This window comes from Haliaeetus albicilla, chromosome 10 (assembly GCF_947461875.1).
Source record: "Haliaeetus albicilla chromosome 10, bHalAlb1.1, whole genome shotgun sequence".
NCBI classification, from domain to species: Eukaryota; Metazoa; Chordata; class Aves; order Accipitriformes; family Accipitridae; genus Haliaeetus; species Haliaeetus albicilla.
The window spans coordinates 1,532,248-1,547,557 of NC_091492.1; the positions used below are offsets into that span (position 1 = coordinate 1,532,248).

The following is a 15,310-nucleotide window of genomic DNA, read 5'->3' on the forward strand; positions in this document are numbered from 1 at the left end:
CGCACGTCCCTCGGCTCTGCCTTGGCCAGGGCCCAGCCCAGCCCGGCCAGGATCCTGCGGCCTGGCCTTGGCCAGGCCCTCCCACAGCCCAACCCGGCCGCCCCCCCAAGGCAGGCAGCCCTCTGCAGACCAGCCCCAGGCGAAGGTCTGCTTGGCCAAGGCCCCTGGAGCAGACAGACGGTTCCCACAACCCAGACGGGCTCCCACAACTGGGCCTTGTCCAGATCCCGCAGTGCAGGCAGTTCCCCCTACCCAGCCATGGGCAGGTCCCCCAAACAGATTTAGGCAGGAGGAGAAGAAACGCCTGGGAGGAGCAAGCAGGTTCCGGCAGGCACGGGAGAGAGGCTGTGGCCACCCCCATCGCTGTGGAGGCATGGCTGGCAGGGAGACCTGGCACTAGGGAAGCAGGCGGTGCAGAGTCTGGTGGTGTGAGTACACAACTAGCCCCGCTCCGGGATGTTTATAATTCTTAACGTCATGTCCCACATAATTGTAATGTCTGGGAAAAGAAGAGAGAAACAAACTCTGCAATCTTAGATTCGACAGAGAGCAAAGAGACCAGCTCCCTCCCTTTGCAGCTGTTGCTGAGGAAGACTCCCCTTCTGATAGCTCAAGGTATGAATTAGCTCTGACAGAAAACAGCATTTAGTACCTGCAGCTGAGCTTGATGGATTAACAAGTATGCTCAGAAATAAAATGAGTGAACAAATATACATACATTTATATGTTTGCTCTGTCAGGCAGGTTAGCTGGCTCCTGTGATCTGTCTTCTGTGGAAAAGCTGTTACAATGTGTTTGACAACTCACAGTAGCCAAGCTACAGCCGACTGATAGTCTGCATTTAAAATTGTTCTGTTGGTGCAAGTGTGGGGTTCTAATAGTGGTGGAAACCCCGCCTCAAGCATAACACCAGAGTGTGTCAAGGTTATGAGTAGCATTAAGTTCCCTATGTACAGATATCACAAAGGTCATTGTATTTTAAGTCCCTGGTCCTAAATCTTGTGTAATCTCTTCCTATTTTGCACTAGTTGTGCACAGCAGCGTGGGAGGGCTCCATGTCCTCTGCTGGGTATTTCTTTGGGGCAGGAAGGCATTTCAGAGCATACATCACCTCCCTCCTGCCACAGTTACACCCTTCTTCCTCTACTGAAATGAATATTCTGCTCACCCGGCCTGCAGCTCTGATCTCTCCTGCCCGCTTCCTTTAATGTGCCTTCAGGAAGTCATGTTTCTTTCTCCTCTCCTGTCTTGCTAACCAGGATGGTTTCTGCAGCTTTTTCTCCCTCCTTCCTGTCCGTGTTTCTCCCCTCAGGTGGCTCCAGGACAACTTTTAGGTATCATCGCTGTTGTTAGTTCTCCTAACTTACCTGTCCTAAAGTATCTTGGGCATTCTTGAATGGGAGGTTGCAGGGCTACATAAAATAATAATAAATAATTATCTCCCTTCCCAGCAGGTCTGAATTAGCATCCTCTTTCTAGAAGAGTCTCTTAGGATGTTAATTGTCATCTGCCCCCTGGGATGTGTCTAAGTAAACCTTCTACCAGCAAGGTCTATTAGCATGTTAATGTCCCCCTCACTCCTGGAAGTCTCTTTGTATCACTGGCTTAATCGTTAAACAGCTTAATTTACAGACACAAAATTAAACTGGTTGCAATTAATCCATATTGGCTGGTCATAGCTTGCAGTGTCACAGTGGGGATGTGACAGCGAGCTGCGGAGACACCAGCAGCTCCTCTACCCCACAGATTCCACTCGGCATGGCCAGCCAGGCCAAGCTGCCCAGGGAGATGCTGTGTAGCCCACATTGCTACTCACCTCCGCTCCATGCTGGCCATGTGGGCTCTTCTCTTGGCATGCTCACTGTCTGTAAAGAGAGGGTCATCTGCACCTACTGTGCCTGGAGAAGAATCTCTGTCCCTTGTCCTGGCCAAGACGGGAGGCTGCGAAACCCAAGGCTGGCCCTTTCGAGGCTGCAAGGAGCCCAGTTCTGACACAGACACACACAAAGGTAGAGGTGAGATGGGTGCTGCAGAGCTGTGGTGACCCTAAGTGACTAGGCTGGGGAAGGACAGCAGAAAAAGCTCCGGCTCAGCATGAACACGGCTCTGTTCCGTGCCAGCCCATGGATGACATCCTGCTTGGCCGGGTGGCTGCCACAGAGCCGAATGTCACGTCTTCACCCACCCTGCAGAGGGATCCATGGCAGGGGGTTATTTACACTCCAGCTGTATTTGGAGGAGAAAACTGGAATGCTGACTGATGGGGGAGGCTCCCACAGGATACAGCAACCACGGCAAAGTGTGCCAGGAACCAGGGGCCTGTGGGGTCCCTCAGTGACCCCAACCACTGTAGGGTACCAGAACCATGCACATCCCTACCTCTGCTTCACTCAGGGCACGTCAGACCATGCTTCCATCCATTTTCTGATTAGGCCTGATCTATTTTTAAAGAGTTGCATCATTTAAATAGAATTACAGCCCGATTAGAAGTGAAGCGGTGCAGTTTGCTTAGACAGGACTTTACCGACTTCTGTCAGGCTGACCTGAGAGTGAGCCAAATGGGTTTCATTATGCCTGCCTTACAGCTTCGCTCCAACTTCAGTGAAGACAAACTTGCACCCATTTAACGACGGAGGGCAATGAAAGCTGAGTGGGTCCAAACTCCAGCACAGAAGACCACCCAGCTGAGTCTGGGTGGGCTCACTGACTGAAACAAGCAGCATTTCAGGTCTGTAGGGCAGCTGGGCTCTCGCTGCGATGCTCCCAGCCAGAAGATGTAAGCCTCGATGTGACAAAACCGTACTGAACTATGAGGACTAGTTATTTACAGACGCACCACGTAGCTGGAGTTGATGTGATTCCTATTCCTCCTTTCACGCTGTGCCTCAAAGGCAACCGGATGATGAAGCACCAGGAAGGAGGGCTGGGGGTCCTTGCCTTGCTGGTGCCAACACAAAGTGACGCCAGAAAGGAGAGTCAAGAGGTTTTGCCCTACATGCAGCCAGCAACCGCCATGGCTGCACTGCGACTTTTGCGTGGGTGGCTCAGGCTGCGGTGCGTACGCGGAAGCGAGTGCTGTCCTCTCTGTGTGTGCGAGAGATGACCTTGGGAAAGGTGGCCTCAGTCACTGCCCTTGGACTGGCAATATGCTCCTTTGGGAGTAAGCCAATATTCTGAGAAGACAGATATAACCTGATCCAGGCTTGGCCTCGCTGGGATGTGCTCCAGCCATGACATCACTCAGTAATGCCACGTGTATTTACTCCTGGGGAAAGGTGCTGGATTGGAGTCTGAAATCCCTGGTTTATCTCCTGAGCAGGTTAGGAACAGGAAAGCAGCATTAGCAGCCCCATCTTGTATTTTTCAGGACAAGAGAAATCAGTTTCCACAGCCAACACAGCCGTCAGCTCTGCTGTGTCTGAGAACTTGCATCTTCTGTTTTCATGCTCCCTGTAAGACAGGCTTGCCACCCTTGCTTTTGCCCCCTGAGTCTCAGGAAGCTCCTTGCAGGGTGCCACCAGTCCCCCCCAGCTTCGCTCAGACTCATTTCAACACGGCACTCTGCAAACTGAGTGAATGGATACCTAGAGTCAGGTGGCCACCGCACCACGAACAGACTTCACATCAATAATGAATCAAAGGATTAAATGTAGAGCCGAAGCTGCTAGAAGGTAAATTCAGACTTCTATTTAAAAGTTGAAAAATTGCTGTTAGCCACCCAGCAGTGCAAGCCAGGACTTCTCTGTGGCAGGACAAAAATGCACAGCTTGGCGCTGGCTAGGAGGCCCCAGAGCGTTCCAGCACCCTTCAGCAGTGTGCATCTCTGTCACGTACCAGATTTTTTTTTTTTTTCAGATGACTTCTTTGCAGATGACAAGTCAAGGTCAAGGGATAGATGATCCCCTTCAGCATAGCAAGGCCAAGTATCGAGGAAAGCCTTAGGCTCAGGAACAAAGGACATGCTTAAAAGTCCACACGTCTGTCCCTCAAGCACAGTGAAACTCCTCACCAGGGAAAGGTCTGTTCAGCAGATAGTCTTTTTATATGAGCCAGTCCAAAACCATCACACCTATTCCTCCAGGAACAGCTTGGGATCACTGCAAGTTCCAGTGCTTCCTGCTGCCGTTGCCAGACCCACTTCCCGACCTGCTCCTGTGCAGAGGGCAGCATGGCACTTTTAAACTGGTCCTCCCAGGGGGCAAGGAGGGCACCCCAGCCCCACAGTGAGGCAGCTGATGGGCTTAAAGCATAACTGGGACACAGTGCTGGGGTACAAACTTTTATCTTTGAGTCACCTCTAAAGACAGGGGAGTTTAACTTTAAGATAGGTAGGTGACAGATGGCTATAGGCAGGGGATCACAGGGAATCAGCCATACAGCAGCAGCGGCTGAACCGTCTGCCAGTCACAGCTTACGAATCGCTAGAAAAGCAAAGTAAATGCAGGCAAGAAGGAGCAACGCTCTGACAGAGTGACATGGGTACCTCTCAGCTTAGCTTGCAGGGGTAGAGCGGGAAGAAGGAAATAGCTTGTTTGCGACTCAAAGGCCATGAATGAGCAGATTGCTCCACGGGAGTGCGCTCCCTGGAGAGCTGCTGAAGCGTGCAGAGCTCAGGAGAAGCCCAGGAATCCATCTGCGTAGGGGAGGTGGCTGAAGTCATCTCCAAACCCCGCAGACTGGGGGAGGTCAGTAAGCTCCGGGCAAGCAACTGTCATTCCACACCCCTGAAATCCGTAAGCAGACTAGGAACCTAAAGCCTGTCATTAGGAATCATAAAAACAATAATTAGAACAGGACGGTCACGAGTTCACGCCTAGAACATCAATATGAGGCATTTACCCAGCAGCAGGGGACCACTACCATTGGAAAGTATCCTTCTCTTAGGGATGCAGGAGGTCTAAAGCTCTGTGGACTTACTGTTCACATAGGCTTAAGGTCCTGCAGGGAACCATGTAAATAAACTTACTATCCACAAGAGCAGCTCAAAGCTTTCAGGGGTCAAAAAATACTGCTGCCTGTGCAAGCCAAGGGCATGGTGTAGCACAGGAGCTAAATCAGCTCGTGGTTTGCCAGCTCTGCCTGTCCTGGGCCCCAGTGTGCAGTCCTGGTGCTTTACTGGGAGTCAGCTGATTACACAGTGGGCTGCATCAAGGAGTTAAGCCCTCAGAAAAATGCTGATTTTGGTACGAGTGAGCTGTTGCATTAGTTTAGCATTATTATTTAATCGCATCTCATAGAGCTGTGAGCAACCACCTCATTGTAAAGCAGGTGAAAGCCCAGTTTTTTATTTCTTAATGGTATCACAGGCAGAAGGGCTTGTTTTAAGTTGGAGTTGTCCTTTAACAACAATAAAAACCAAAACCAAGGATGGCTTGAAAGTAGTTTTATTTAAGAAAAACAAGATTGTGTGCAGAGTTAGGGAGGTTGCTGCTGCAGTACCAAGAGCATCAGCTGTACTCCTTGCTGGCTTTCCAAATGGCTGCCTTGTTTGCCAAAACCATCTCTTTTCAAAATGTTAATAGATGACATTAATTAAAACATGAGCCAGGCTTAAAGTAAAGGTCTTCTAATCAAAGTTCTTCTAAAGTTTCATTCTCCTGGCCTCTGATGTTGGCACTTGACTGGTGGCAGAGGATTTACCCTGATGTGTGACTGTAGTAGTCATAAATCACACATTGTCTAATCTATTAAAAATAGATTCCCATCTTTACATCCTGATAGGAGCTGAATCAGCAGAGAACTGCACCCACATTAACACAGACCAGGTATTTTTGACCTTATGGTTGACATAATGGTTCCTTCCATCACGAGACAGTTGCTATAGAGCTGCAAGGCAGCTCAGCTAAAGTAGTGCAATGAACATCGTTCCCCCATAGGTTGCAAAAGCAGGTGAGCAGCTGACACAGATGCCAGCTCCAGAGTTCAACAGGGAAAGAGTAACAGAGCAAGGACCAAAGGGTCACAGAGCTCTTTTCCCCAAAGTCAGTGTCCTTTTAGTTTGCTGTGACAGACAGAAGTAGGCCTGAAAGCACATTCCCCAAGTGGCCTAATTTCTCTGCCCTCGTGCAATGTTCTCTTTCCTCCTCAGCACCAGAATATTTGTTTTATTTTAGGATTTGAGAGCTCACAACCTTTAGTGAAGGATAAAGGTACTCAACAATTAATGATAGTTTATTGTTTTCTTTTCCTCTTAAGTATTGCAATTAAGTTGTGAGGAGCAAAAGCCATCCCAGGGTAACAAAACCAAGCAGGTTAAACATCCTCATCACAGGAGTCTCACCCAGAAAAACAGCAGAACAACCCCCAGCTGAAATCATCTCCCCCGCCCCCACTCCCACCATTAGCTTTCTTTCACCAAGTGCTTTTAATGTCCCTCCCTGAAATAGGTTGATAGTCCACGCTATTGTGTTCAAATAGAAAAAGGTCAGGATGACACAGAAAGGATTTAACTTCCTCCCCAGCACTGGATCCGTGACCTGGATGACATTCAAGGCTGACAAGGAAGCAGGTACAGCCAACTATAATTAGGAAATGAAAAAACATTTCCCCTCTCATCTGCTCACTCAGAGGCACCAGAAGGGCAAACATATATCTGCAGTGTTTTCAGTGAAGTATGACGAGAGGCTTAATGGAAGGGAGGACAAAAAAAAACCCCCAACAACCTTTCTTTTGACTGGTTTAGTATGTCTTATGGAGGAGAAAGATGGGTAGAGATAAAAAGACTAAGCCTAAGTAGAACACAGGACCAGCTTAACAGGCTCAGAATAAATCTCTCTCATGCTGTTATTTAACAGTGAAGTTGGACACGTGCTCCTGAGCCGCTCCTTCATCACTACTGAGCCCAGCAAAGAGATTTTTCTTCCTGGGGGACTACTGGCATCCTCAGCACATGAGAACAATCCTTAAGGCTGCCAAATGTGCGACTCCAAGTGGAATTGCAAATGCCAAAAAAGCAATCACAGTTACAGGCCGCACTCCTGGAAGAAGGGGGGGTGTGTTAAAAAACCCAGAACAATTACTGATGAGGTCACCAGTAGAGCTGCTGGCTCAAGGGTTCCCCATCCTCAGCAACCAAAACAAACTGCAGTGACGCAGCTGTGCAGGCAGCTGCCACCCACACCAGGGCACCTGAGCCACCCGGTCTGGGCAGGGAGCTGCGCACATGTCCCCACTTTGTACTTGCTGTGAAGATCTGCTCTGTAAACAGGATTCTTCCCCGGGGGATCCCACAGGTTTTGGTTTACCTTGATGACACGAAGGGGCTCTGGCACTAGATGTGTGGTATGAAATAGACACACAACAAGCATTCCTATTCTGCAGAAGGTTTGTACTGAGCTCAGGCATGGGGAACTGTGTTTGAGTAACAGGATGGACTGGCACTTTTGGAGTTACCTTGGTGCTGGAGAGCACAAATGTAACACAGCGACTGTCAGGAGGAGATCCTGCAGCCTTGCCAGGGCTCGAGGCACCCAGGGAGGAGGACAGGCAGCAGCAGCACTGTCTTGAGTACAGGAACCAAGCCTCACGCGGCTGCTCGCCTGGGCAGCACACTTAAGCACGCCTGCACTTACTTCTGCCGCTTCCATAAGCCCAGCAGGACAAAGGCAGGAGGCTCATCCAGCAAGAACGACCATCCTTGTTCAGAGAGCCAAGGTTTTGACTGTTTAGAAGAGACCCTATAAATAAAACCAGCACAAAAGCCTCTTGTATTATGCAATCAGCACTTGAATGGATCATAGAAAAAGAAACAACCCAATAAACCAAAACCCAGGCACAACCAACACAGCCCGGTCAGGAGCAAGTGAGCCCTCCCAGGGCCAAGAGGGAGCACGGCCCATTTTGATGTGCCAGGGAGATCGCTGCGGCCTGGCGGAGAAGCCATGCTTGGCAGCCTTTCCCTAGGGATGGCAGGAGAGCTGAGCTAGCCCCCGCACCGCAGCTGGCCCCCGGCACCCCCAGCTCCAACCAGGGCATTTGGCGGGGGGATACACCAATCTAGAACTTCACCTGCGTGATCCCTCCTTCTTCATCTGCTGCAGCAGCTGTACAGGAACAACGCTTTACATAAATAACTTCCAAGAGAAGTTCCTCGTTAACATGGCCTCTCCTGAAAGCAAAACCAAACCTTTGGCACCCAGAACGTTTAACGAGAATCTCAGGAAGGAGTTCAGCCCCAAAACACAAAGCGGTTTGCAGCGCAGTGTCTCTTCCGAGCGCGGTGCCCGGCCAGCGCGGACGCAGCGGGCGAAGATGGGATGAAAACGGAGAATTAATGCCCGGTGTCTCCGGAGGAGGAAGTACAATAACGTGTGACCCCCCCGCCGGCAGCGGGAACAAACGCCCACCCAGCACCCACCAAGGTGGCGTTTTGCCCCTCAGCACCTCACTGCGCCAACACCCGGGACACCGAACCCCCCCCCCCCCCACTCCCTCCGCCATCACGGAGAACCGGGGGCGGGGAGGAGGTGCTCGTTCGCGGTGTCTGGCGCAAAGACGGGGCAGCCCTCGCAGCGGGTGAGCACAACCGCTCCATCCCTCTACCCGCCAGGCAGAGCGGCGGTTCAACGCGCCCCGCACGTACCTCCGGGGGCCGAGGGGACCGGGACCGCTCCGCCCCGGTGCTCGGTGCTACAAGCGCAGGCCCCGCCCCGGAAACGCCACCGGGTTCACGGCCTCCGGAGAACCCGCCAATAAACCGCCGCGCCGCCGGGATACGCCGGCCAATGGCAACCGCCTCCCCTCTCGGCCCCGCCTCCCCGCTCCCGTCAGCCCTCGCGCGCGGCGAGGGAGGGGAAAACGCGTCTCCGCAGCACCACCCCCCCCTTCCTCCCCGCCTCTCCCCTGACCGGCGGCGGCGCGCTGACGTCACGGCGGCGCGTACCCCTCGCTCCAACCAATGGGGCGAGCCGACGCGGCGGGCCAATGAACGGCAACGTCTCAGCGGTGGCCGATCGATCGGGCGGGCGGGCGGGCGGTAGCGCTGCGAGCCGAAGGCCGAGGCCGAGCGCGGCGGGGCCATGGAGCGCGCGGCCGGGAGGCGCCGCCGCCACTGCCCGCGCCCCCTCCGCTAGTCCCGCTCCGCCGCCCCCCCCTCCGCCGCGCGACCACCACCACCACCGCCGCCAGCAGCAGCCCCTTCCCCCCCTTCCCCTTCCTCCCTCCCTCCCTCTCCCCCCCGCCGCCTCCTCTATGCGGCGGAGCCGCAGGCCTCGCTCCCCCGCGAGGCTGCCTTCGGCCCGCTGAGCCCGGAGCGCCGGTAAGGGGCGGGGGGGTGTGTGTGTGTGAGGGTAGAGAGGGGCTGAGAGAGGGGGTACCGGGAGTGGAGGGGGGGTGTGTGCGGGGGGAGAGGGCAGTACGGGGTCGGGCTGAGGGGAGAAAGCGACTTACCGGGGTTGAGAAGAGGATGTACGGGTTTTTTTTTGGGGGGGGGGGGCTGTTGGGGAGGAGGAGAGGGGAGAACCGTGTGTGGGGGGTCTCTGGAAGGGGAGAGGTGGTGGGGGCAGGGGGTGGAGGGGGCTGGCTGAGGTGAGGAGGGTTTGGAGGGGGAGCTGCAGAGAGAGCTCTGGGGGTGGTGAATATTTAGGGGTGCGGGGGCTTGTGGGGCGCACTGCGGGGTGGGAGGAATGCAGGGGTCTGGGTCGAGGCCGTGGAGTGGGTCGCCACCCCCCCCCCGTTTTTTTTTTTTTGGGGGGGGTGCACACGGCAGCGTGCAGAGGTGCGGCGGGGGAGGCGGGAGGGGAGCACGCATTTTGGGGTGAGCGCTGCGCTGGGAGGAACAATACCAAAAGTTGTCTGAAATGGTAATTTCCGTTTCCCATTTCATCATCCCCGGGTAGGCGTTAGCCCTGCGTGTGTGTGCGCAGAGGATGGAGCTGAACCGAGCTGCTGCCAGCCAGCCTGGCTGATCCGCGCTTATTTATTTATTTTCTAGTTTAATCTTTAAATTGGTTGGTATTTTTCTCCTCGGAGAAGCCTTTGTGTGCCGTGGAGGGGCTGCTCGACACCTTTGCCCCTTAGCAAAGGGGGGGGGGGAAGAGGAAGGGAAAAAAAAAAAAGAATCCCAACCCAAAACAGCTGCACTTCTGCAGTCCAGAATTAACCTCCCCCAGTCCGGTAGATTGATTGCATGTTTAGAAAGGCAAATCGCCGCTCTTCCCCCACCCCTTGCCTCGAAAGGAGCCGGGATGAGCTGAGCCCTTGATGCCCTCTGCCCTTTCCCAGAGGGAGCAGCTGTCCTGCGAGGGGGGTGTGCGTGCGGGTTGAAAATCGGCCTCTTCATTGAGGCACAAGAGTCGGTGTGTGTATGGATTGGCTTCTACTCTTAAGCTTGGAGATCTGTTTTGATATCCAGTTGCAGGAAAGGGTTCCTCCCCCCTCCTGGTTTTGTACACAAAGTACTCTCTTACCACTGGGGACATGGCCCTATAGGCAGAGAACACATTCCAGGCAGCTCTTGAAGCAAAATTCCCTCCTGAGATGGCTTCTGAAATTGGGTATAGAACATTTATTATTTTTTTTTTTTTCCCTGTATAGGCAAAGAAAGCTGAAAACTTCTTGTGAATGTAATGCTTTGTCGTGGCTGTGTGCTTTACTGAAACGCTGAAATTTGTCTAAATTTAATGAACTTGGAGTTAAATGTATTTTTCCTTTTTTTTCTGGTTTGTTCAGAAAATGGAACGTTTTTATATAATCATTCCAATTATTTCCTTTTTCTGGGGGACGAAAACACTCCATGGAGTCATGGAGAGGGAAAAGGAGATTAACTCTCTCATGTTTCCAAGTGGCATCGGTACATTCTTTTGTGTGTGCTCTACCAGGAACTAAACATTGGGCTTGATTAACTTAAAAAGTTGGTGTTTTTACAAAATGGATTTACTGGCAGATTAAAGGTGTGTATTGGAGCACTTTTAAATGTTTGCGGTGGCGTGCGGTAGAAGGGTTTAAAATGCGATGTGGAGCGAGACCTACATTGACTTCTCTGTCTCTGCAGGGAAACTCTTAGGCACCTCGTTTCGTTATGCCTGCGAAACGTTGCCCTGAAGCTGTGTGACCTGTTTTCTTTCCGTGGGAAGCGCTCTGGTGGTGGAAAGATCTCGCTCTGAGGGGTGGTCTGTGCCTGCGTGGGTGCGTGGTCGAGCTGCTCCTAAAGCACAGTTACCCTCGCAGCCTTTGTGCATCTGTCCCCAAAGCAGAGCCTTGTCTGCGATACCGTGTCTGTCCTGGCATCTGCTCTTGCTTAGGTGTATCTGGGGCTTGTGGAGCTCAGCTTTTCTTTTATGCAGAGATGCTCCAGGTCTCTTTGGTTCTAGGAGAGCTTGTCAGTCCTAAAGGAGGTAGCGCAGGAAGGTATAAAACTTGCTGGGGCACATCTTGTCTGTGTCCTCCCTGGAAAAGGGCGGTCTGGGCTTCAGTGGAGTTTGCTGTGAACCTGTATTGTTAGGCTAGCTGGGGCTTGCATCACCTCCAGACTTGTCTGAGTAAGCGGTAAGGGTTTGGTTTGCGAAATTCACAGCAGGCTGAGTTGCCCATACAGCGAGCAACACATTGGAGTTTGGAGCACATAGGAGCCCTTCAGTTTCTGCCCTCCAACTTGATCAGTTTCCAACTTGTTTCTGTTCTAAATAGTGATTATAGGAGTCCTGGTCATGTAAGCATTAGCTGCTTTGACAGGCTGGAAACTGGAGATGTTACGTTTAGTGTTTCACAATTGGTTTTACTGTTAAGTTCTGCTTCTGCTTTTACAAATGAACTCTTGTCTATACCTCCATTTCGTAAAAAAAGTGGCTTGGGGTGAATTGATTTTTTTCATGTGCTGCTTTTTGTTTTCATGATGTTGCAATAGCGTTTTCTCAGACTTAAACATACAGATTGTCCAATATGACTGTTGGTTTTGGATGGGGGAAGAAAACACAAAAAAACCAAAACCAAAAAACTCTCCAGAAAAGCGCTGGGCTTCATTTCTTCTTTCGTGTGTGGTGGACAACCTCTTAAGATTATTTTATTTTCTACTTATGTTTTAATTGACTAACTCCCCAAAAGTGCTGCTAAATAAAACGAAGTGTATTGCAGTGTCGTGCAGCGTTCTTCTGCTGTTCAGTAGAGCAGACAAATGTATTTCTCTGGGGTCAGTGAAGACTAGTCGTGTTAATCAATGCTGTACCAGCAGTGTTCCCTTTTCAGTAAACCAGATGGACTACTTACAACTGGTGGTGATTATTTTAACTGTGTAATTGTAACATGGCTGCATGATGACAGTGTTTCCTGCAGATACTTCAAAGGAAGGTTCCTGACAAGTATATCTTTACAGCGTTTAATCTGTACTCTTTGTCTTTATGTTGTGGCTTTTGGACATGTGTTTGAAGTACTAAGATTTTTTTACCTCCTGCTTTTCTAGACATTAAAAGAAGGCCATACTCTGTAATAGTGAAGTGCCTCAAGTATGGGAACAAAACCAGGATTTTGGGGGCTCCCACAGTGGCGTATTGGTTTCAGTTAGCTTCAGAATCATGCAGTGATGAAGGCAAAAACTAGGAAGAGCTTTAAGTTACTGTGAGGAAATGGCAGTGTGTTTTTTGAAATTGTGCTTGAATCTTCTATAAGCTTGCATGTGGCTTTGTTTTGGGGAAAATATGTTCTGTGGTGACTTGAGTCTTAACTGGGATGGTCTAATTACTTGGTGAAGAAATCCTTCTCCGAGGGAAGGAAATGCCCAGGACTGGAGCTGGTTAATTACATTTTGTAAAATTACCCAGTGACGGCTTTCTTACGAGGTTAGCCCCTCTTCCTCCCTCTGTGCGGAGTACCTGAATTTCAGGCTTGACAGTCTGCCTTATGGATTGAAATTCTTCTTTGGTATTAAGATTTAATGGTACTAGGTACATAGCAAGCAGTGACAGGTACTACTGCTTTTCAGTACAGCAAAGCAAATAATACTTGGAAATATTTACATGGTGGTTGTTTTTCTAATCGTATTTCCTTGATGAGGCTCTAGTAAAGGTGGCTTGTCTGCTATCTCCATCACGAGTGAGAATTGTACGTATTTCAGTTGTAAAAGGCTGTGGAGAGAAACTGGTGTCTCCATAGCAAAGATTTTAGTGTTTCGTGATAAACTTGCATATATTTTTACCCCATCTAATTTAAAACAGTCTGCACGACACTTTACAGGAATGATTTGTATGCAGCTTTTAAATATTTTCTTTTTGCTGCAAGAGAGATTAGCGGCACAGAGCTGCTTTTTCTGAGGGTGCAGAGCACTGGGATTCTCAGCCAAGTGTTATGTAATTTGTATGCCACTGATGCACGGTCATAAAAAAATACTCGCATAAATGTTGAAGGAAAGCTTGTGTAGTCAATTATTTGAAATCACAAGCATCCTGAACGGTATGGGTTTGTGCAGCTAAAGCCTTAATAAAGTATGCTGGGGCAAAATGCTGTCTTTGGTATCCTGCTGTGAAGGGGGGTAGGAAGCTGTCAGTGCCCGTGGTCTGAGGGCTGATTTTGAGTGTATTCGACTGTACCTGGAATTCTCAAGCGTTCCCGTGTGAGAACTGGTGTTTTCTGGTGTATTTTCTCATGCAACTGTTGGGTATTTAAAAACCTTAATTTGTCTGAGTCTGGGTGGTGGTGCTAGCTTCATCTGTGGCTAGTTATAGGTGATGCCAATTTGTAGTCCTTTACAAGTGTATAAAAAAAATAAAAAGAAACTTAAATGCTAATAGCAGTGAAAAATCTGTTCAGCGTGTAGCGTGTGTGAAGAAAGCAGGCACACACGTTGGTCTGTGTAGTCTCCGTCAGCTGAGCTGAGGGCTTTTAAAAATCTGTTCTAATTTTTATGCTGTATGTGGAATGGCTAATCCCATAAAAGCCTTGCACCTTTTGACAGATGAAACGCTGCTGTTCTTAACTTATTTGAGCAAAATATTTTTATAGATGGTATTAGCTCTGTGGCTCCAAGGGTAATGCAGTCCTTACACGAGAAAGATCTTGCTTTGATCTGACAGCTTTCAAGATCCATTTCCAATCACTGAGTTCCATTAACTCTGTTTATAATGGTGCCCTCAGACTTTTTTCTGTTTATGTGACTCTTTAAGGTGTTAACATTTCTGCGTATATGAGTTCTCTTTTAATAAACTGAAGGAGTAATTGGGGTCGGGAAAGGAAATAATCCTGGTAGAAGGTGCAGTTAATTATATCAGGTATTTTGGGCTCTAGAATTCTTCCTCTTGGTTCTTTAATGTTTTCCCCAAACTGTAGGATGTAGAGAAACTATCCAGTCACCACCAAAATAGGGTGGTGTCTGTACAGTTAATTTTGGCAGCATGAAACCAGTGCAACTGTAGGCTTGCTGGCCATGAGGGTCGTGGAGGAGAGGAGGGGAGGCTTCCCCGGCGAGCAGCCCCTTCCCTCTTCTGCGTTGTCGCAGGCTTTGGCACGATCTACGTGGTCTGGCATCCATCGAGCGCGGTGCGGGAGCCCCATAGCTCAGCAGCACCCCGTGCAGTAGCTCGAGTGGACGATGGGTGCTGGTCATCGGTGGGAACAGCCTCCCCTCTCCCTCCGTGCCTGCTCTTTTCGGGGCACCGCCGGCGTCTTGCCAGATCTCGCGTATGAGAAACTGTACTGAGTTTTCCTGCCCCTTTCAGTTTTGGTAGTGAAAAGGCGTGAGCTCCTAAAGAGGACTTCTGAAACCTGTGTCTCGTCTGGTTAATTTTCATTTTCTTAAGTTCATCATGAGAATAAGTTGTTCTACTCGTTGCAGTGTAGCTGCTGTGAACAGAGGCGAAATTGAAATCTGCGAAGGCCAAGGAATTGGGAGACGCTAGCCCAAAGTAAACAAAAAGCATGCAGTAGTCCTTAGTGTTGTGGGGTAGCAATGATGGAGAGTGAATTAGCTGTTGTAGCCAGAAGAAAGTGATGTTTTTTTCTAGGTCAGGGTTGAAGGCACTGTCAGGGTGGTGATGTGAAGCATATATTACTGTCTGCATTGTCCCTGCCATATGGATGTGTGCAGTACTGCCCTTGGCATTCATGCATTGAATTATTTATCCTCTGAAAATCTGTAGGCAGCCTTTCTTCCCGTCTCCAAGAAAACGAAACTTATCCGATGAGTATTTTTAAAGTAACTTCCACTGTAAATTATTGCAGTGGCAGGAGCAAGCTATTGATTGTATATTGCGTTTGAATTAGTAAACCAGAGGTTACAACATTTGGTATTTCGTGGAAACATTGAAATATTAATTCTGCTGTTAGGTGCAAGAGTGTTCATGCTGGTGCTGGGTTCATATGTGACTAAAATGCATGCCTGTTACTT

At 49.9% G+C, this 15,310-nt stretch overlaps 2 protein-coding genes across 3 annotated transcripts in view; one reads left to right on the forward strand and one right to left on the reverse strand.

Annotated features, from left to right (window-relative positions):
- Nucleotides 1-8,698, reverse strand: part of SPG7 (SPG7 matrix AAA peptidase subunit, paraplegin) — a 43,125-nt gene extending 34,427 nt beyond the window's left edge. Inside the window, exons 1-3 of the mRNA XM_069793250.1 lie at nucleotides 8,582-8,698; nucleotides 8,008-8,107; nucleotides 7,572-7,676 (exon numbers count right to left, since the gene is read on the reverse strand). Coding sequence (XP_069649351.1) covers nucleotides 7,572-7,586 — 15 coding nt within the window. The 5' untranslated portion in view covers nucleotides 7,587-7,676; nucleotides 8,008-8,107; nucleotides 8,582-8,698. The remainder of the gene's footprint in view (nucleotides 1-7,571; nucleotides 7,677-8,007; nucleotides 8,108-8,581) is intronic.
- A 251-nt stretch (nucleotides 8,699-8,949) lies between these two features.
- ANKRD11 (ankyrin repeat domain containing 11) overlaps nucleotides 8,950-15,310 on the forward strand; it is a 159,659-nt gene continuing 153,298 nt past the window's right edge. For both annotated transcript variants that reach the window (XM_069793253.1, XM_069793254.1), the window contains exon 1: nucleotides 8,950-9,256. The gene's annotated coding sequence lies outside the window, so the exon portion shown is untranslated. The remainder of the gene's footprint in view (nucleotides 9,257-15,310) is intronic.